This window comes from Cryptomeria japonica, chromosome 11, assembly GCF_030272615.1.
Source record: "Cryptomeria japonica chromosome 11, Sugi_1.0, whole genome shotgun sequence".
Taxonomy (NCBI): Eukaryota; Viridiplantae; Streptophyta; class Pinopsida; order Cupressales; family Cupressaceae; genus Cryptomeria; species Cryptomeria japonica.
Genome location: NC_081415.1, coordinates 718781957 through 718802861, shown reverse-complemented (window position 1 = coordinate 718802861; position 20905 = coordinate 718781957). Strand labels below are relative to the sequence as shown.

The 20905-nt window shown below is 43.6% G+C and overlaps 1 protein-coding gene across 8 annotated transcripts in view; it reads left to right on the top strand.

The window, feature by feature from the left end:
- The window catches only part of LOC131061292 (probable aspartyl aminopeptidase), a 159599-nt gene that overhangs the window by 30963 nt on the left and 107731 nt on the right, over positions 1–20905 (top strand). For all 8 annotated transcript variants that reach the window (XR_009359310.1, XM_057994897.2, XM_057994903.2 and 5 more), the window contains exons 3-4: positions 11870–12005; positions 12674–12946. Coding sequence is in view for 7 of the 8 variants with exons in the window: in XM_057994897.2 (XP_057850880.1) it covers positions 11870–12005; positions 12674–12946 (409 nt within the window). In the remaining variant the exon portion in view is untranslated. The remainder of the gene's footprint in view (positions 1–11869; positions 12006–12673; positions 12947–20905) is intronic.

Below are 20905 nucleotides of genomic sequence, written 5' to 3'. Positions count from 1 at the left end.
CCTGACGGTATTCAAAGAGTCGCATTTGCTGCACACTCAACCTAGAATATTCCCGTCGCCTGACTTCGTAGTCATCGGAGCAATTTTTCCAATAGTCTTCAACTGACTCCTTTGCTCTGTATCTTTGACCATAGGCCCTTTTTGCCAGATTATCATGATCGAAGTATTTTCTTGGGAAATGGTCGTGGAGGCCATAAGAGGCCAGCTCCGCAAGGGACTCCTCTGCTAGGGTGGGGGTTCTCAATTGGACATCATGGCTGCCTATGATCATAGGAAATGTGAATCCAGCCTGCTTGCTCTCTCGAAGTAATATGCCGGCGGGGCATGATTGCCTTGCCACCTCCATGAGGATTACTTTATCGGTTGGGTACCGTGGAAGTCGAAGGGGGGCACCATCGAAGCCAGCTATTCGGATGTAGGAAAACCTTGGGAACTGAATGAACCAGGCTCCATACCTCTGCACTAAAGTGGTAGCTTGCTCCAAGAGCCTTATGTGTAACCCTCCCTGCATTAGCCTGACCAGGCGCATTGTGAAGGCGTCATTGACGCGTTCATACTGACCAACCGCGTAAGCCGGGCTGTTCTTTTCCCTTTGAGCTATATCCTGGTAGTGCAGCTGCGGGTAGCAATCATAGACTTTCACCTAACCGGGCCCATTCCCGATCTCACCTTTCATTATCAATCCTGGCAGTGGCTGGTTCTTTGTGAACATATAGACCAAATAGGAGGTCATGGTGAAGTACTTCTTTGTTTCGAGCTCAATCAGCTGATTGTGGATGTTATCGCTTATGATCTGGGCCCAGTCAAACTTAGACTTTCCGGCGAAGACCTGCTCTGTAAAATAGAACATCCACTCTTCAGAGTAGCTGGACTTAGGAAGTCCCATGATTCGGCTGAGTAAGGTGACCATATCCCCATGTTCATTATGAAAATAACTTCTGGGGGTCTTTTTCACAATCCTGGTGTTCGGAGGCCTTTTCTCCTTGAACCATTCTTCGTTAATCAGTGCCCTGCATCGGGCTGGATTCATATCATATGCCCCTTGTGCTTCGTCTATGGTTGTAGCTGTGGGATTATTTGGAAAGGGGATATCAAATGCATCACCGATAGACTCAGGGGAGAAGTCGGCGATAGTCATATTTTCCAGAAGCACTAATCTGGACTTCGGTTCGTAATGCCGAGCAGCCTCTACTACCAATTCATTGTTCTGGATTGCCGGAGGAAAACCTGCCGCTTGGGCGATGCCACTTTCCACCATCTGCCTAGGCCTGCCATATGCGTTGGGTGAGAAGACCCGATTCCTGAAGTCCTGAATATCAATGTGGCCAAGGTCGGTGTCACCAATGTTGTCCCAGACGCTCTGGACCTTCGACTCCCTTAATCCTCCCCTCTAATACTGGTACTTCATCCTTTCAACCTTCCGCGGGATGTCTGATTTGGATGCTCGTGAGGTTTCGGCTGCAGTGGGTGTTTTTGATGATTCCACTGCCAATTTAGGCATCTATCCTGCACAGCCCGACGCGGATTACAAGGTGATACAAGAACGGTAATGCGGGTTAGATAACAAAAGAAGTGCTCCAGCAGGCCGGGATTAGTTTAGAGTTTAGTCCGGACATGGAGCAATATCATTTTAGCTAACAACTTGATTAACTTTAACAACATCATATTCTTGAAGATTTGTGACTATGCACTATCACTTTTGGATTTTGGATTAATTTTCAACAGAGGCAAAACATGGGAATTTTCTTGATTTGAAAAGAGATGCAGTTTCTGGCTAAACCTCGGGAGTGAATTCTAAATTTCGAATGTTTTGAACAACGCTTTATGAAAAAGAGATGTAGACTTCAAGAATTCAAGCATTGCGATCAAATTTCGCGCATTTGCCTACTTGATTTACACATTTTCAAATGATCATACGCGATAAAGCGTACTTACCTGATGGGAGCGGATGGCGAGAGATTACCCGACCTCGTTGCGTGAAGTGAATGGACGATCCTGCAAAGTTTGAATCCCAACGGTTATCCCTTTGATTTAAATTTTCGCGGTTTGGCGGATGAAAGAGAATTTATCAATTTTAAATGGTTTTATCCTTGGCAATATGAATTTAAATGGTTGAGGGGGGGGGTTTGATGCAGCGTCTTACCTTCTTATTTTCGGATCTTGGAGAGTTCTTTCAAATTTTGAATTGCATTCTTTCTCCAACTTTGGATTTTGACGAATTTGGAGGTTTTGGAATTTAAACTTGGCTTCACTCAGCCTGCACGAAATTTGGAGCTTGGACGTTATTTGCAAACTTGGAGATCTCAACCCGCTGGCGAATTTCGGAAGTCCTTGGGGTTTAGGCAAGCTGGAGACGTTTTCGGAGCTTTTTGAAAACCTCAGACCTGAGCGCTCTTTTGCATGCTCCCGCAACTTTGGAACTTCGGAGCTGGGACGCGGATATAAACCTCGGCAAACCTTGGAGATCTCGGCGCCCGTTCAAACTTCGGCGAATTGGAAAACTCGGAGGACTCGCCGCCTACGCTGGGTGCCTTCGAAACCTCAGAGGTTTTTGTTTTTTAAAGCCTCTTGCACTTCAACTTTGCGATTTCGGACCTAGGGTCCGAAAATAGCACTTCGTTATATTAAACTTCGGACCTGGGGTCCGAAAATAAGCTTTGCGTTTTACTTTATCTCTCTTCAAGGGTCCGAAATTCGGACCCAAGTGCTCATCGGGCTTTCGGACCTCAACGCGTTTAAAAGACTTCACACTTTTTCAAAACCTCGGACCTGGGGTCCGAAAATAACACTTTGCGTTTTACTTCAGGGGTCCGAAAATAAGCTTTAAGTGATTTCGGGTGTTGGAGGCGCTTTCTTCGCAAGGAGAGCTTTCTTTTAACTTCGCGATTCACTTTCCCAGGGGTCCGAAAATGGTCTCTCCGCGATATAAACTTCGGACCTGGGGCGCTTTTAAAAGATGTCGCATTAACTTCGGACCTGGGGTCCGAAAATCGAGACCTAAGCGCCTTTTCGGACTTTCGGACCTAGTGCGTCCCTTTTCGCTTTATGCTTTCTATTTTCAGCTTTCTTCGGGGGTCCGAAAAGAAAGATTTTGAGTGATTTTCGGACTTTGGGACCTCATGCGTCCTTTTTCGCTTTATGCTTTTCTTTTTTCAGCGTTTTCCCTTTTGACGCCCCTTACCCCAGGGGTCCAAATTTGGGGTCCGAAAAGAAGATTTTTGAGCCTCCATCCGAAGTTTCGAACCGTAAAGCACTTTTGCAATATTAAGAAAACCTCGGACCACAGGTCCGCTTTAGCGAAGTCGAGGCACTTCCAAATTTCGGGACAGGGGTCCGAAAATAACACTTTGAGTGATTTTCTGGGTTTGAAGCGCTATCTTCGCAACATTTTAAAAGAACTTTGTATTGCTTTCGAACCGAGCAGGGAGCATCTACTTTGAAATTTTCGCTCCAGGGCCCGAAATTCGCCTCTTAGACAATTTTGGAAACTTGCACGGAACGTCGGACCTCCCACCAGCCTCGCCAGGCTCCACAAATCTGGATTTGGGAGGGATCAGAATACTAAGGCACTTGGCTTGGCGGGATCTGTCAATTCCTACCATCTTATGCCTATCTAAGGTGATCCTCAAAAATTTTGGAACAAAGCTCTTGGTGCTCATGCCCGAGGGCTAGACTAGTCAGGAGGACTCATCGGCTCATTATTTCAACGTCAATCAACTTACGGATTGGTCACGAACTCGCTCGAAGAGATATGAGAAACTCTGCTTGGAACCTCAGGACAACGACCGAAAGCTTAAAAACAGGAAAGGGGACCCTGTCGGCAACGGGGAGCGTGTGCAACGCACAACACGTTAACAGTCGGATTATGTGATTTACAAAATGGCCTCCTCTGTCACTCGTCAGTTGGATTGGAATCCCATACCGCGTAATGATGTGTTCATAGATGAATTTTGCTGTGTTGATTGCCGAATTGTCGGGTAAGGCCCGTGCCTCCACCCACTTGGTCAAGTATTCTGTTGCCACTACAATGTATCTGCATCGTCGAGCTCTACTTGGTTTTAATGGTCCGACGAAATCCAATCCCCATCTCTCAAACAGTTCCTGGGCATTGGATGGGTTGAGGGGCATAAAATCCCTTTTTAATGGCCGCCCGGCCCGTTGGCATGTATCATAGCTTGTTACCCACTCCCTGGCGTCATTATGTAGTGTCGGCCACCACAGTCCTGCCAACAAAACTTTCCTCGCCGTGGTGTCAGGCCCCATGTGTCCACCTGCGGGCCCTTCATGTGCTTCTTTCAAGACGCTCGAAATTTCCTCTTCTAGGACGCATCGCCGTAGGATTTGATCGGGCCCCATTTTATACAATAGGCCATTAATGAGTTGGAATGTCCTACTCCTCAGTACCAGTTTCCTTCTTTCTCCTGGTGGCATCTCCCTCAGGAACTGTGATGTGGACAAATATTCCCCCACGCTTGCGTACCAAGCGGGGAGAACCGCGATGCGAAATAAGTGAGCGTCTGGAAAATCTTCGTTCACTCCTTCGTCTGGTTCTCCTGACTGAATTCTCGACAGCTGGTCGGCTATCACGTGGGTCTTCCCAGGTCTTACTATAATGTTGAATGTAAATTCCTGCAGCAATAGCAGCCATCGGCTGATTCGTCCTTGGATAATTGGCTTGTTTACCAGATACATTAAAGCCTGGTGGTCCACATAAAATGTGAACAGGGTGGCGAGCAAGTAATGTCGAAATTTCTTGACGGAGTACACCATCCCGAGGGCTTCCCTTTCTGTGGTGCTATAATTTTTCTCTGCCTTCGACAGGAGTCTGCTTGCAAAGTAGACTGGGTGATCTAGCCCGTTGTCGCCAACCTGCGCCAGTGTGGCCCCTATGGCAAAGTTGGATGCGTCAATGTGTACGTGGAACTCTTTGTCCCAGTTAGGATATGTTAGGATTGGCGCACCCACCAACCGTGACTTCAGTTCTTGGAAGGCCTCCTCCTGAGCCGTCCCCCATATATACCGTTCACCTTTCTTTGTCAGCTTGTCCAAAGGGCAGGATACTCGAGCAAATTTTTTGATAAATCGCCTGTAATACCCTATATGTCCTAGGAAGGATTTGACTCCCGTGACATTTGTGGGTGCCTCCATTTCTACTATCACCCGAATCTTGTCTGGGTCAGTCTTGAGTCCAGCCTTACACACTATGTGTCCTAACAGCTTCCCTTGAGGCACCATGAATCTGCATTTCTTGGGGTTGAGTGCTAGGCGAGCTCGCTTGCATCTCTCCATGCATTCGCCAAGTGCGGCCAAATGTGTATCTTGGTTGCTGTAGATGGACCAGTCGTCCAGGAACGCCCTGAAGTTCCCTACTGACATCTTTTCAAATATGTGAAGGATTATCCGTTGAAAGGTTGCTGGTGCGTTGCATAATCCGAACGACATTCGATTATACGCGTACACGCCATCCTCCACTATGAAGGTAGTTTTTAATTTGTCTTCGTTGGCGATGGATATCTGGTTAAACCCAGAAAATCCATCCATGAATGAATAAATTTCATGACCGGCCACTTCCTCCAAGATGCTATCCGTAAATGGTATTGGAAACGGGTCTTTTATGGTGATCTCGTTAAGGCATCTGAAATCCACGCAGATTCGTATTTGGTTTGCCTCCTTTTTAAGGGATATCACTATGGGCAATACCCACTCGCTGGTCTGCACTTTAAAAATAATCCCGGCTTCGAGCATACGCTCAATTTCATCATTCACTCTTGCCGCATAGTTTTTATTCATTCTGTATGGCCTCTTCCGCACAGGTACGACCCCAGGTACGAGTGAAATTTTGTGTATGCACAGTTCTGGCGGCACCCCTTTGAGGTCCTTATACGTCCAAGCGAATACATCCTTGTATTCCATGAATATTTTAAATGCAGCGGCTTTCAGGATTGGGTTCCAGTCGTCGCCAACCAGTATGTTTCTTGGCTCTGCTTCCGTACCGAGGTTTGTCGGTTTTACGGACTCTTCGTACTGGATTGGTTTTGTCATGTCAAACCTGTGTGCTGGTACTTTGTTGACCGGGGCATCCCCTTCGGTGTATTCCTCGTACGTTGGCGGAAATTCGTTCTCGTCCCGATCCTTGTCAACCTGCAACATGTTACACCCATACAGTAGCTCGTAGTCCTCCATTTGCCAGTGGAAGAGCCCATTAAGGGAATCGGTCTCGTCCTCAGAACATCCTTGGATTCCCAGAATGCCTTCCTCGTTCGGTTCCCTCCCGTACTTTCCTCCGTCAACTCCGCCTTCGCCGTCTGATTCTGACTCCGACGCGAGTTCTTCACTCACAAGTTGTGTCTTCAGGTCGATAATAAATTTTCTCCCGACTTTTTCCATTGACAACGTGTTTCGCTTCCAGTTGTGATTCACTCTGGCTGCCACCAACCACCCTCTGCCCAGAATGGCGTCGTATGCTTTCTTGGCTAGCGGAATCACCACGAAGTCGAGGACAAATGGTTGTGTCCCGATGGTCACTTGTTGCGCCATGAGCGTTCCAAGGGGTTTGATACCATGTTGATCCGCTCCTAGTAAGTTAAAGGTTGATAGTTATAGTGTTCGTTTGCCAAGCTGCTTCCAGGTTTCCTCCGGAAGCACATTCACCCCAGACTCGCCCTCGACGATAGTGTCAGTCAGAATGGTTCCCAGTATTCCCATTTCTACCACCGCTGGGTGTCGGCCACTGTATAGTGTCAGGACCAATGGGTCTGTAGGTATTCTGTCGGTACCATCCGTATTCCGGGTTGCCTGACTGTGCGGGGTTACTTGGACCGTACGTAGGAGTGCCGTACGTAATTGCGGCATCGTTTCCAGGAGGTCCTTCATTTTCACTGGCAGTTCCATCTGCAGCATTTGCTTCAGGATATTCTCCTCCGCCTCAGATCGGGAGGTACTTACCGCTTCCTGGGTGCTCCTTTGTGCCAACATTTCCTTCGCCACTTCCACCTTAGCCTCGAGCACCCGCTGCTTCTCTGTGCGAGGGTTCGGGTATGTGGCCTTCTTTGCTTGCGACCGTGTGATTGCCAATACCCGTTCCTCCGTCCTGTCGACGTTGAGCAGGTTTACTCCAGACTTTGGGCACGTTCCATCATCGTGGTCTCCAGGCCCACACCATTTGCATAATTTTTGTGGGGTTTCCTTTGAGGTGCATTCTCTAGCAAAGTGGTCCCATTGATTGCAGGCTCGGCACTGGATCATTGGCCGTCCCTTTGCATCATATTGGATTCGACTCCTATTATTATTATTGGTCCTCCCCCCTCGCCGGTTGTTCCAATATCCGCCAGATGATGCATTATTGTTGGCGGTTTGCGACGTTCTGGTGGCCGGCTGCTCTTGCGTGAAGAGAACTTGTTGGTTCCTGGTTTTCATATTGTGGGGACATTCCTTTGTCAAATGTCCCGCAATCTGGCAAATGTCGCAGAAAGCCTTCTTGGGATAGGACCCCTTGGTGTGTCCGTCACTCCTACAGTCAGTACACCACACTTCATTTTCTTCTGTCTTACTTGTACTCCCTTTCATGGCTTTGAATTCTTTCAGCATTCGTTCCATGTCCTTTTGGAGCGCGTGTACCTTTTTACTCGATTCGCCTCGCTACTGCTCTCCCCGTTAGAATCTTCATCATCGTCAGATGAATATTTATTACTTTTCTTCTTCCTTGATGTTTTGTATTCGCTTTCTAGAGCCATCGCCCTATTATAGGCGTTGTCATATGACGTCGGGGGTACAATCTTCATTTTTTTCCTTAGGGAGGATTTCAATCCTTCCACGAACCATCGTTTTTTCAAGCCCTTAGCCGGTTGGCTTTCCATTTTACCCAACAAATCCTTCAATCTCCTACTGTATGCCCGTACTGTCTCCTTGGTACCTTGTTTGGTACTGTATATCTCTGTTACAATTTCGTTGTCATCACGGAGCAGCCAAAACTCCTCCGTGAATTCCTTCTGTAGGTTGGCCCACGTGGCCACTTTTTGCTTATCTACATCGGAGTACCAATCGATGGCAACTCCACATAACGTGGCTGGGAACTGCTGTACCCAGTCATTCTGGTCTGTCACTTCGTTGGCAGACCAAATGGTTTCACATGTACGACAGTGCCGTAAGGGGTCTTCCTTGCCGTCCCTTGTGAACTTTGGCAATTTTTGTTTACTCGCCATCCCTGGTCGTCTTCCTGGGGGCGGTTGTGTCTGTGTTTGTGGCCCTGCACTGCTTCCTCTGGTGGCGTTGGTGGTGTGTCCTGGAGGTATAGTGTTTTGCCTGTCATGTGTGGCACCTACACCCGTACTGTTGCCCTCCCCTTCGCTTTGACACGCGCCTACTCCTGCTTCCTGTTGGTGATCTTCACTCCGTGGCGTAAGGGATAAGTTCCTAAACTGATCCCGAGTCTCCTCGATTAGATTTCGCCGTAGCCTTGTTTCTTCTAGAAATTCTTCGTGGCTCCGCGTCCTACAATGATCTGGCGATGCATAGAAATTTCCGTCGGCCTCTGCACCTTCCGTGACACCTCCTTGGTTCCCCTCGGCCCCCCTCGGCAGGTCGTCCTTCGACAAGTTGCCTCAGCCTCCGTCTACGTTCTACTTGCTGCTCCAGAATCAAAGCCCTTTGCGTGGCCTCCCACTCGTTTGTTTTTGGTTTTTTATTTCTATCTTTATTCAATAGGTTTGGCATTAATTGTCGCACATTTCCATAACTCTCAATTCATAAATCAAAACATGTCTTTATTAATTCATCTGCTCAGTACAACTCATGTCAATGACACTTTTATTTGAAAATAAGAAGTTCATGGTTCAATTCCCTCCTGGCCTGGCGCCATCTCGTTCCGTTTCCCGTCGGCTGTTCTCTTCGTAGCATTGCAGGATTTGTTGTCGTCGCTCTTCCTGGGCAATCTCCTCCAGGTGGGCCTGCTGTGCCAACGATGCCTGTGCAAGCAGCCGAGGGAGGTGGTTCATTAACCGGTTTACTGTTGGGCTAACCTCCAACGCTGTCCACACGGCACTTGGTGGGATTTTTGCCTCCGCCGCCTCTCGTCGGACGTAGGTCTGAATGGCTACGTGGAGCAAAATTGAAAATTCTCGCGTTGCTGTGTCTTCTCCTGTGTAAAGTTTTGTCCGTGCGTCGTCGGCCTCTGGGTTTATTTCACCAACGGGTAGGGCCATTGTGTCTGTGTGCCATTCGTGTCTTCCGTTCCCGAGTACGTCTAGGCAACGGCGCCAAATGTTTGCCCTCTCGGGTGAATAATTTAAGGCATAAAGAACATAATGCAGAATAATGCCGTAAATATCAGACAAAGTATATCAGATGTTCTATTCATAATAAGTCTATTTTACAAGTTACATTCCGAAGTATAAAAGGGTACCGAGGGGGTGCGAGCGCCAACCGTCGCACCGCAACTTCCACCCCTCGGTTGCCAACTAACCAAAACAATTACACATAATTAACTAATGTTATTCCCGTGTACAATAATTCCGCCAACAGTAATTCTAGGCTTGTGTGCTAGATGGAACTCTAAAGGTTCAGATTATGTATTCTCTTCTTCCCTAGTTAAGAGGGAGTGTTGTTTGTAACTAGGTAAAAATGGGTTCGGATTGCCTAAGGCAACATCCGAACCCATATAGGACTGGGTCCTATCCTAAAGGGGTAATGTGCCCCCAAGTTGAGCCCAGCCCTATACCTCCACGCCACCCTAAATACTCCACGCCACAATAAATAAATTGGCGCCAAAAGAGGGAGGCCGACTTGGATTTAATAAAGGCTAAGGACTCATATAAATAAAGGTTAAATTGCAAATGCAAATACAATTCAGTTATCCACGAAATCAGTGAATTAGCTCTGCAAACAAGAGGTGCGAAATCACCAAAGAAGGTTGTGCGAATTTGTCCAAGGATTGGGCGAACTTATTCAAGAGGATATAGGGCATTTTGGTGCAGTCTTGAAGCATGCAAAAAGGGCAGATCTGATATATAAAGATCAGATTCAGAAAAGCAAGCTAAGTATTGGATTTGTGCAACAAGAATGAATACATAATCTGCCCTGTGGGTCTTTAATGCTGGGTTTTTCCTCCTTGGAGGTTTTCCCAAGGTATTTGTGTTTGTCTCTTGGTTCCTTGTTTCATTCTTGAATTTACTTGATTATAGTTTACTAAATTACAAATCTGATTAATAAACTAGGGCATGATTAAATGTTACAGATCTGATTACTGATCTAGGGCATGAATTTAACAGAGTGGACTCAGAGGATGAAAACCCTTTGGTTCTTGAGCGCATTCTCACTCAGGAAGTGCATTGGAGTGTCAAATTAACAGTTCAGTTCAGTCTTTCTGTGAGTGCATCATTGTTGCAGATTTGTAAGTGTGGTTATTGCTGTTGTAATGACTGTCCTAGCAGTCCTTGATCAGATCACTATCAAAATTGATTGCTGTTGGAGTTTGATTCATTCTGTGCAAATCTATGTGTTGATTAGTTAGTTGATCTATATGCTATTTGAGCACAATTGATTGTTGCTGTTTGAATTTAGGTGTGTTAATGCTGTTATCATATTCAAATCTGGTGAAGGTTGTTGTTTATGCTTTAAATCTGTTTCTTTCATTAAAATTCTGGAAAAGGGACATTACACAAAGGAGACAATTTTGATGTTTTACTGATCTATAAAGTAAGTTTTTTTATTTACCAGGCTGGTTGTGTTGAAATACTTATTAAATCAAGAACCAAATATTGTCGAAATCAGAGTACACTGAATCATGGTATAAACTTAGGTTTTTATAAGCTCATTACTGAGAGCTTTGCAAGGATTTTCTTTACAGTTCTCTTCTCAAAATGCAAATGAAAGTTTCAACGCCTGTGTAGAAGGATTGGAGATGGATTACAGGAAAAACCTTCTAATTCTTTGCAACCAAAGGTCATTATGATTAGTTCAAGCATAAGATTCATATTTTTTCATCTGAATAACAAGTGGCAGGCTGAAGATCTTGAGGAACAATGGTTCCATAGATGCCATAGTGTCATTGAAAACACTTTTAATTAGGGTTTTGGGTTGTTGCTGGGTTGCTGCCTCTTTTCATTGAATAACAAGTGGCAGGCTGAAGATCTTGAGGAACAGTGGTTCCATAGATGCCATAGTGCCATTGAAAACGCATTTAATTAGAGTTTTGGGTTGCTGCCTCATTAAAAGGGCTAATTACTTAAGAGATTGAGTGATTTGGGATTTATATATGCTTCTTTTAATGTTACATGCTAGCAAGTGGATATGATATTTAGATTCTTTTGGGAGTGGTTTCAGGCAGAATATGACATACCTTTTGTAGGTTTTATGTTTTGTAGAGTGCATTATCAGTGATAATGACAAAGCAATTTGGAAAAAGCCTGTCTTTTTGCAGTTTTTCTTATTTGGAAAAAGCACAGATCAATATTTCAGCTTGATCACTTTTCTTTTTATTATGAAGAGCTTGACTCTTTTAGGATGGATATGGTAAACCATATAATGCCTATAATGGAATTTTTTAAATTAAACATTGAGTCTTGACTATTTATAATGCCTAGAATGGATTTTTTAAACTGAACATTGAGTCTTGACTATTTGCAAGTAACTGTAAAAGCAGAGATTCTAGCTCTCCCTGCTGTTGTGGGAGATGCTTTCTCAAAGATGTTGCTCCTATTCCCTTTTATATCAAATTAATATGAGATTCTTGGCTTTCCAAATAAAAATTGCAGACCTGAAGTACTCAAAAAGTTGATTTTTTTGATATCACTAGCTTGATTTGGTCTCTGTTTGTATGAGTAGTGTATGGCTGACTAAATTTTTTTTTTTCCTTATTCTTCTACATTTGTAGCTGAAGCAAGGCGATTGCTACTTGAAGCTGGTTTTAAACAATTGAAGGAACAAGATGAATGGGATGTACAACCTGGTGGCCGTTACTTTTTTACCCGTAACATGTCTTGCTTGGTAGCTTTTGCTGTTGGAGAGAAGTAAGTTCTCTATATGTTTTATTTTTGCTTATGTGAAAGGAATAATTCTATTTCTTAATTAAAATTCCTTTTTCTTTTTGTTGTGATTTGAAATATAAAAGTAAATTCTCATATTGTAATACATTAGAAACTATAGTTGTATTTGCTCTTAAGTAATAGTTTGTAAGGTTGCTGATTGTTTTTGTCACGTTCTCAATGAATTTTACATGTTTCATATTGCATGCTATTTGATTAAGTCACAATTAGAAACACCAAAAACAGATGAGTTATGTTGGGTGCCCAGTGCATTAAAGAACCGCAACCAAGTAATAATTAATTTTTCACAAAAAGACTTGAAATACAAGGGAGCCTTATATTGTTGGCTGGAGTAGTTGTAGGCTCATAGTCTCCATACTAATTTCAATATAATCTTTTACACATTTTTTATATTTAATACATGTGGTTATAATAAATATGAAAGACATACAATAGAAAATTGATTTGTCATCCACTAAATTCGAAGTCAGAATTGAACTAGGTGGCTTAGATCAGTTTGTTTTATCGTGTATTTTGATGGAATGGTTTGCAGCCTTATTGAAACAAGTTTACATAATTACAGATTTCTGGAAACTTTGAAGTTTGTGTGCTATACAATGATTCAAACTTGATGTTTTTGCTGTGCTATGAAGGTATGTTGCAGGTAGAGGATTCCATGCGATTGCAGCACACACAGACAGTCCTTGTCCAAAGCTAAAGCCAGTGTCAGCTGCATCCAAGTCTGGGTTTTTGACTGTGAATGTACAGCCATACGGAGCTGGTTTGTGGCATACTTGGTTTGATAGGGACTTGAGTCTGGCTGGACGAGTTATATTAAGAACTGCAAATGGAGATCTTTCACACAGGCTTGTTAAAGTGAAACAGCCTGTTCTACGGATTCCAACACTAGCCATTCATCTTAACAGGTTTCCTGACATTCCTATCTACAGAAAATAGAATTTATCTTTATGTCAAAATTACAAATCTTGGAAATGGTTGTGTTTCACATTTATTAATATTAAGTAGTCTCTCTGTGTTTATTCATAATTTCATTCTTTTGTCAAAAAAAATTCTGAAATTCCACTTTTGGTAAGATAATATTGCCTCCCTTTATTTATCTTAGTGACTGGAAAAGTGTCTAAGCAAATCGTTGTTTGTGTCATCTGTATCATGTTCTAAAGGAGTAATTGTTAAAAGCAAATAAAAAGGATTTAGTCTCCTAATCTATCAAAATAATGCTAGGCTATCTGCTCTATGATGTTGTTTCTTTGTTGTTCATTGTTCATCATTGATAGGTTTTTCCTATTCATTGTATAGGGTTGGGGGACCCTTTCAAAACCCTCTTATCTACCCTAAATAAAAAAATGAGTATAAATGTACTAATTTGTTCTCTATGCTGTCATTTCTTCGAAATTTTTACTATGCAAGGTATTAGTGTACTTAAGAAGCTTGTGTTGTCATTGGAAGGAGTTGTGTGGATGCATATCATGAGAATAATACATCTTGGGCCCTATGTTGATTGTTCGCTTATGCTCAAACTTGGTTGTTATGTTTGTTTAAGTCTCTCTTCTTACGAAGTTTGTAAATTTGTTGAAGATTGTATTGCCTTGGATTTGATCTTAGTCTATAGTTAGGGTTCCAATGAAGAATGGATTAATACTTAATTAGGATCATGAATCCCATTGTCTGTTAGTACTCAAGAATGGATGTTTTGTTATACCTAATGTTGGGTGTTGTATATTTTTCTTTTGTGAGTGAAGCCTAGGATTTGTGTCAAGGCTATGTTTACCAAGGTAGGTTTGTAGTACCCTAGCCACTACGGTCAAACTTCAACCTAATTATTGAATTGTCACCTTAGCCCATGGCATGGTGACCTAATGGTGGGAGTCCAAATTAGATTGAGGTCTTGTTAGTATAAATAGTGTCTTTACATATCTAGTTGGGATATCATCTTTCTAGGATTGACCTATCTACACTTATCTTAAGTTTACTTAGTCTATTTTATGTTTTTGTCTCACCTCATATGCTTGAGACATGTGTCCTCATCATTTGAGGCACCTATTGCACGCATACTTGCCACTTGCTCATACACTTGTCATGTGAGCTCACAAGTGTTGCACCTTTGGAGAGGTAGTCACAGTTTTATTCCTACCTTCTCACCTTCTCTTGCCTATATATGCAAGGTTTCTATGTACATTTTACACACTCTCATTATATGATAGATAATATTTGTGCTTCTTTTGTTTCATTAACTGGAAGGTTATGTTGTGCTTTCAGATTCCTCGCTAATCCCAAAAAGCCTAACTCCAAGGATAGAATATCCCCCCTTAGCTTGTAAGTTTGTGTATGTGTCTATGATAGTAATCTACTCCACCTTTGCCTTAGGTGGAGTTTGGAAGTAGTCCATGGTTGGGCTCATCTTGCACAATAATTGTGCAAGGGTTCACCTTATTGCAATTGGAAGTTGTTGCTGTTGCATAGAAAATGGAATCAAGGTTTCAAACTTGTTATGAAGAGTTGCCATTGTTTTCTTTCTGTGTTATATGCCTGTTAGCATTTTAATTTGTCTCTAACATGACTGTTTGCCACATACGGGTAAACGATTAAACGCAGAAAGTAAATGCACGGAACATAATGGAAATATATTAAAGAACCAGTTTCTGTATTAATTCAACAGTCCATGTACATCACGTGCTTACAACATTACACCTAGATACGACTATGATGATGCCACTACGAAGGGAAGGTATGCAATATATAATGCTCGAAGGGGTGTGACCAACTGTTGCATCCAACTGCCCTTCGGGACGACTAACTGACTGTCGTAACTCACAATTACTGATGACAACATAACATAATATGACAACATGACATAATGATTATTCCCGGCAACATCATCCCCCCCAAGAAAAGAAGTCGTCTCTGGACGACTTAATACAAAATAGAGATGACATTAAACAGAATCAAGGTAGAGAACTGCAGGAACTACTGACGCCAGTCGAGCCCGAAACTCATACACCTGCTGCATCCTCGCCTGAAAACCCTTTTCTGCTACCATCAAACTTGTCTGCAAAACATGCTTTTTAGTCTCAGCCTCCAACTGCTACTCAAATGATATTGTCTTCGTAGCCAATTTGTCCTCGATAGCCACCTGCGTTGCCCTCTCGGCATCCAACTCCTGGGTACGTTGAGCTAAGTCTCACGCTACTACTGCCTCCAACCTGGTGGTCAGCTCCTCCCGAGCCCTCTGTGCATCCACAAAGGCAACCTCACGTCCAGTCGAGACATACTCCGAGTTCCTCACAGCGTACCATTCATGCTTGGAAGTGGCCACAACCCTCTGGCACAAAGGCTAGGAGACGCCTCAAATCCTCCATCACACTCCCCAAAGGTTGATAACTGAACTGAATAACTCCCTGGTGCCGTATGACTTTTGTGTGCCTGCAATGCCTTCCCTCGGACTCTGTTTGTTCGCAACCTCCAAATCCGTCTCCCTCTTCGGCTTATGGCTTCCTCGCCAATGCTTAGCTTCAGGCTTCTTTCTCACAGTACGGAACAATCCCAACACTTACCGTGACTTCTCGGATGCCCTTCGCCCAACTCCAAAAAGTGTATCGTAGCTCAAAAATAAATTGGGGGTTTGGTGGCAGCGCGCCTTGCGGGGTCCCAATTTAACACCTTCAGAACCACACGGAAGTCCATGGCGCACATCATTTTTGTGATATTTTATGATGCCAAAAACCTGCTCCTCAATGTCCTGGCTCCAGACTCCAGCGAATGATTTTAAATCTGGTCATCGTTTTTTTTTTTTTCACGTGCCATCACCACCTTCATCCTTGCTGTACCGTGGTATTTTCCCTTTCACCCTCTTGTAAACCACCGCTGCCGTGCTCCTTCAGGCATAAGGACTGTAATGTCCCGAGTGAACCCGTACGGTGGTTGAGCCGTACGGCGACTGGGGTCACCCAAAGCGTGGTGTCGTACAGTGATTGGTCTCCTGTACGGTGGTTGGGAAGGTCATACGGTGGACGAATACCCGCCGAGTTCCACCCTAGGCTGGTGACCTCTGTCGACGGTGGTGCACCGTACGGTGTCCCACCGCATGGGGCCTCACCGCATGGTGGTGCACCGTACGGGGTCCCACCACACGGGGCCTCACCGCATGGTGGTGCACTGTACAGTGTCCCACCATATGGTGGTCGACCGTGGTGGTTCCACCGTACGGTGTCCCACTGCACGGTGGTCTCCCGTGGTGGTTCCACCGTACGGTGGTTCTGGCCATCGATTTTTTTTTCTTTTTTTTTTTCAATTTCCTAATTTAATTGTTTAGAGAGTCTTCGGCTTGGGTCCGGTGTCTCTGGGATCGCCCTTCATCCTCGGTTTTTATCGCTCGAGAGTCTCCCGCTTTGGTCCCGTGCCTCTCGAGTCACTTGCCCGGCCTCTCGAGTCCCCTTCCATCCTCTCAGGTCCCCCTCCGGACTCTCGGGTGTCCTTCTAGCCTCTCGGGTCCCCCTCCAGACTCTCGGGTGTCCTTCCGGCCTCTCCGGTCCCCTGCGCGCAAAGAAATGGGACTCGGACTCAGGACTCGGCATCAGACTCGGCTCCAGACTTGGCTGGACTCGGGAAAGTGAAAAACTCAAGAAATTTAGAGATTTTTAAAGATTTAAAACTTGTTTCAGACACCCTTTATTGAATGCACCTTAAAGACACAAAAACATCATCAAACTCGGCTCATTTGATTACATATACAAGTATACATCAATCACATAAGCATAAACGCAAATTGTAGCTGAAGAAAATAACAAACATAGATATATAAATATTGTCAAATGTATACAATATTACAAAACTCATGGAATAAAAAATCCATGTCATCATATGATCATCATCAAATGTTTCATACAAATACCAAAGGTAAATAGTAAATACTAAATACAACTACAAGTGTACAAGCCTATGGCTCAAAGGGCCGTGCAATTGCACCCTCTCGCCCTGGTCCCCTGCGAAGGCGTTTAAAGTAGGTCCTGGATGATTCGGCAGCCATAGTCGCTCCCCGTGACACCATGCCATGCTCACCAACATCAGGAACAACTGTGTCATGCTCGCCAACATCAGGAACAACTGTGTCACTCTGAGTCTTAGTATTTCCTGTCTCTGCTCGTGCTCTCTGCTCCTCCTCTGCCATGGCTACAGCCTCAGCCTCTATATCTACCTGGTCAATCCAATCAATGTCATCATCACTAAATACAGCTGTAGGAGTCCCAAGAGCTGTCTGATTCTCATTGGCCCACTCTGCTTCAAGATCAACCTCATCTAGAATGATAGGAGACATGTCAACTATTGCATTCTTTCTCATTCTCAGGTGGAGGTTGTAGTGAACAAAGACGAGATCATTCATCTTCTCCACAGATAATCTATTGCGCCTCTTGGAGTGTATGTGCTCAAACATACTCCAATTGCGCTCACAACTTGATGCGCTGCATGGTTGAATCAAGATGCGAATGGCCAACTTTTTAATATTTGGTGTCTCTGGGCCAAAAAAGTTCCACCAATGATCTGAGTTTGAAATGAGAAAAATAAATAAAATCAGTCTCACTCATGAACTCATTTAACAAGTTACAATATAGTATTGAATAAAACTAAAATTAAGCCTAACAATTTATTTTTACCTGGCATCATAGTTGTCCTACCATCTTTGGCGACAGGATGAGAGAAGGTCTCCCCTTGTGCATCTGAGAACATCTGTAGCTCTCGAAAAAGGTCTATCTGAGAAGTACCAGCAGGTCCCATCTTCTCCATGATTGCATATAGCCCATTAAGGACCTCCAGATCAGCCTTGAAAGAAGGGATAAAACGGAATGCCGGATTCAGATAATAGGCTGCCGCATGGATGGGATTATGAAGCTGATGATGCCATCTCCTATCAATGATCTCCCAAATGGGATCATACTTGCTCTCATCTGCTCGATAGACGAATCTGATAGCCTCCTTCGCCCAATCCATGCCCTCATATATATAGCCCATTGCGGGCTTATCTCCATCTGCAACTCGCAACAAAACCACCAAGGGCTTAACAAACTGCAAAATTGAAAATATTGTGTAATTTAGAAAAATGAGCAAATAAGAGAATACATATAATAAGTTATAAAACATGAAGTTAAACTATAGAATTTATAAAAAAATTACCTTCACTATCTCATCACAAGGGACCCAAAAGCCTTGCTCATCAAAAATGCAGTTTGCCATCTCTATCCCTGCAGGGGTGGTAGCATAGGATGAGGAAGACCACTCCTCACCAACAATCATACGTCTCAAGGCAGACTTAGACCTAAGCATGGACTGCAATGTGAGGAAGTTTGTGGCAAATCTTGTGATTCCTGGACGAGCTAACTCCTTTTGCTCTGTGTATTGTCTCATAAGAGCCAACACCCATGAATGATTATATACAAATTTGCAGACATTTCTTGCCCTTTCTACACATCTCTTGACCCATGGGATTTTTCCAATATCCTCCAACATGAGGTCAATGCAATGAGCAGCACATGGAGTCCAAACTATAGATGGGTGCCTCTCCATCAATAGTCTACCTGCAGCAACATAATTTGTTGCATTGTAAATTGTAATTAATGGAGGTACAAACTACAAGATAGTAATTAATTTGCAAACAAAATTAGTTTGTAATCAAAAGTTTACTCGCAGCAACATAATTTGCTGCATTGTCGGTCACCACCTGTACCACGTTCTCCTCACCCACATCTTCAATCACCTCCTCTATCTGCTCACATAGGTAGGTGGCATTCTTGCAATGGGCGGAGGCATCAATGGACTTGATGAAAACGGTGCCCCCTGAAATAAAAAAATAAAGCTAGGTCAATGATCATTCAATAAACCATTAGATAAAAAATAAAAAATTAAAGACTATATGAAACTAAAATTAATCAATCACCTGCGGAAGAAACAAGAAAATTAAGGAGAGTTCTATTTCTCCTATCCGTCCAACCATTAGTCATGATGGTGCAACCTTTAGTGCTCCATATGTGGCGTTGTTCATGTAAATCCTTTTTCGCATCATCCACCATTTGAGACAAAATGGGTCCCCTCAAATCACTCTCACTAGGGGCTTTGAACCCCGCCCCACATATGGTAATGGCATCAACCATTTGTTGCCAATAAGGAGACCTGTCGCAAAGAAACTCAATGAGATAAGTTAAGTATAAAAATTCAATGAGATAAGTATAAAAATTAAAACAATCAAAGTTATCAAACATAAAAGTTAGTAAAACATTCACCTGGCTACAAAGAATGGAATACAGCTGTAGCTCCAAAACCTGCCAACTGCCATTTTAGCAGCATCATGGACCTCCTTGTTCCAACCCATGCCCTCAAGTGACGGTTGGGACCCAGGAGTAGTGCGAGGCACAAAGAAGGAATCCAACCTAGATTTACGAATCCTAGGTCCAATGGTAACATTCCCATTACAACTACTAGTGGTAGGAGCATGAGAAGTGGCGGTGGCACTGCCACTTATAGAAGCAGAAGCAGAAACGGAAGCACCAGCAGTAGCAAACTGAGTGGGACGATATGGAGGTAAGGAAGAAGGGCCTCCAACACAACCTAACCGTGTCCCTCTTCCTAAAACTGTCTTTCTCCCAATGGCCGCTCGATCCTCCTTTTGTTTCTTTTTTCTTTCAATCTCCTCAACCATTACATAACAATCACGTACGGTCTCAGGGACTACTTTTAGGCATGGTTCGGCATCATGTCCACGAACACTAGCAATATGGTATTTCAGCCTATATATACCTCCATGGAATATTGTTTTGCAAAACATACATTTTGTTTGCCCCTTCCCTTGCCCTGGAAAATCCTCATGATATTTCCAAGCAGGGTCCTTTCTAATGGGGGGTCTAGAAGCTGAAGTAGACATTTTAGGATAGTTTTGTGAAACTTGAAGTTGAGGCAAATTGAAATAATAAAGTGAAGTTTGCTGAAATAAAACATTACAAATATAAAATAAAATTAATACATATTACATACATTCAAAAAAACTAAAGTAGGGTTTGTCAAACCCTACTTTAAAAAAAAAGAAATTTACAAACCCTACATAGTACAACACTACAACTACATACTACATGCTACATACACACATACAAAAGATTTTGAAAGATGTAAAACTTTCAAAATAAATGGATACAAAATGGAATTTTTGCATACAAGAAACAAACTAATCTTCAAAAAAACAACCGTACCTCTTACAACAAGCTTGAAACGAGCTGCAAAGTCTTCCTATCCAACTCTTGATGCACCAAATCGAAACACAATGCAGCTCCAATGTGACAAATTGAAGAAAACTTGAGCTTCCTCCTTGCTGGTTTTTCTTCTATGCACCATTGTTTTTCTTCCCAACTCACTTTACTCTTCCTTTTTTTGCAAGTGAATGAAATGAAAGTCACTTTTAGGACTAGAAGACAATTAACATAAAAAAACGGACTTCAAAATACTTTGCATTATATTTTTTTTTTGTGTTTTTCATTTGCCTTACGTCGACTGAGTCCGAGGCTCGGGACTCGCCGAGTTTGGCGAGTTTTGGCCAAACTCGCCAACTCGGCAAGTCTGGCGATTTTACTCGCCAGACTCGGATGAGTTCGAGTCCGAGCCCCTGGGACTCGCCAGGCCTGACTCGTACTCGGACTCGCTGAGTCTGGGCGAGTCCCGTTTCTCTGCCTGCGTGCTTCTCGTGGTAGGGTTTCAATTTGGACCCATTGGTGGCAAGTCTATTTTCAATGGCCATTCGAAGACCTGGAACCATAAATTCTACAGGAATCACGGTCTCCTTCCCGTACATAAGAAGAAGAAGAATAATAAAGATTTTGAAGGCTGCGGCC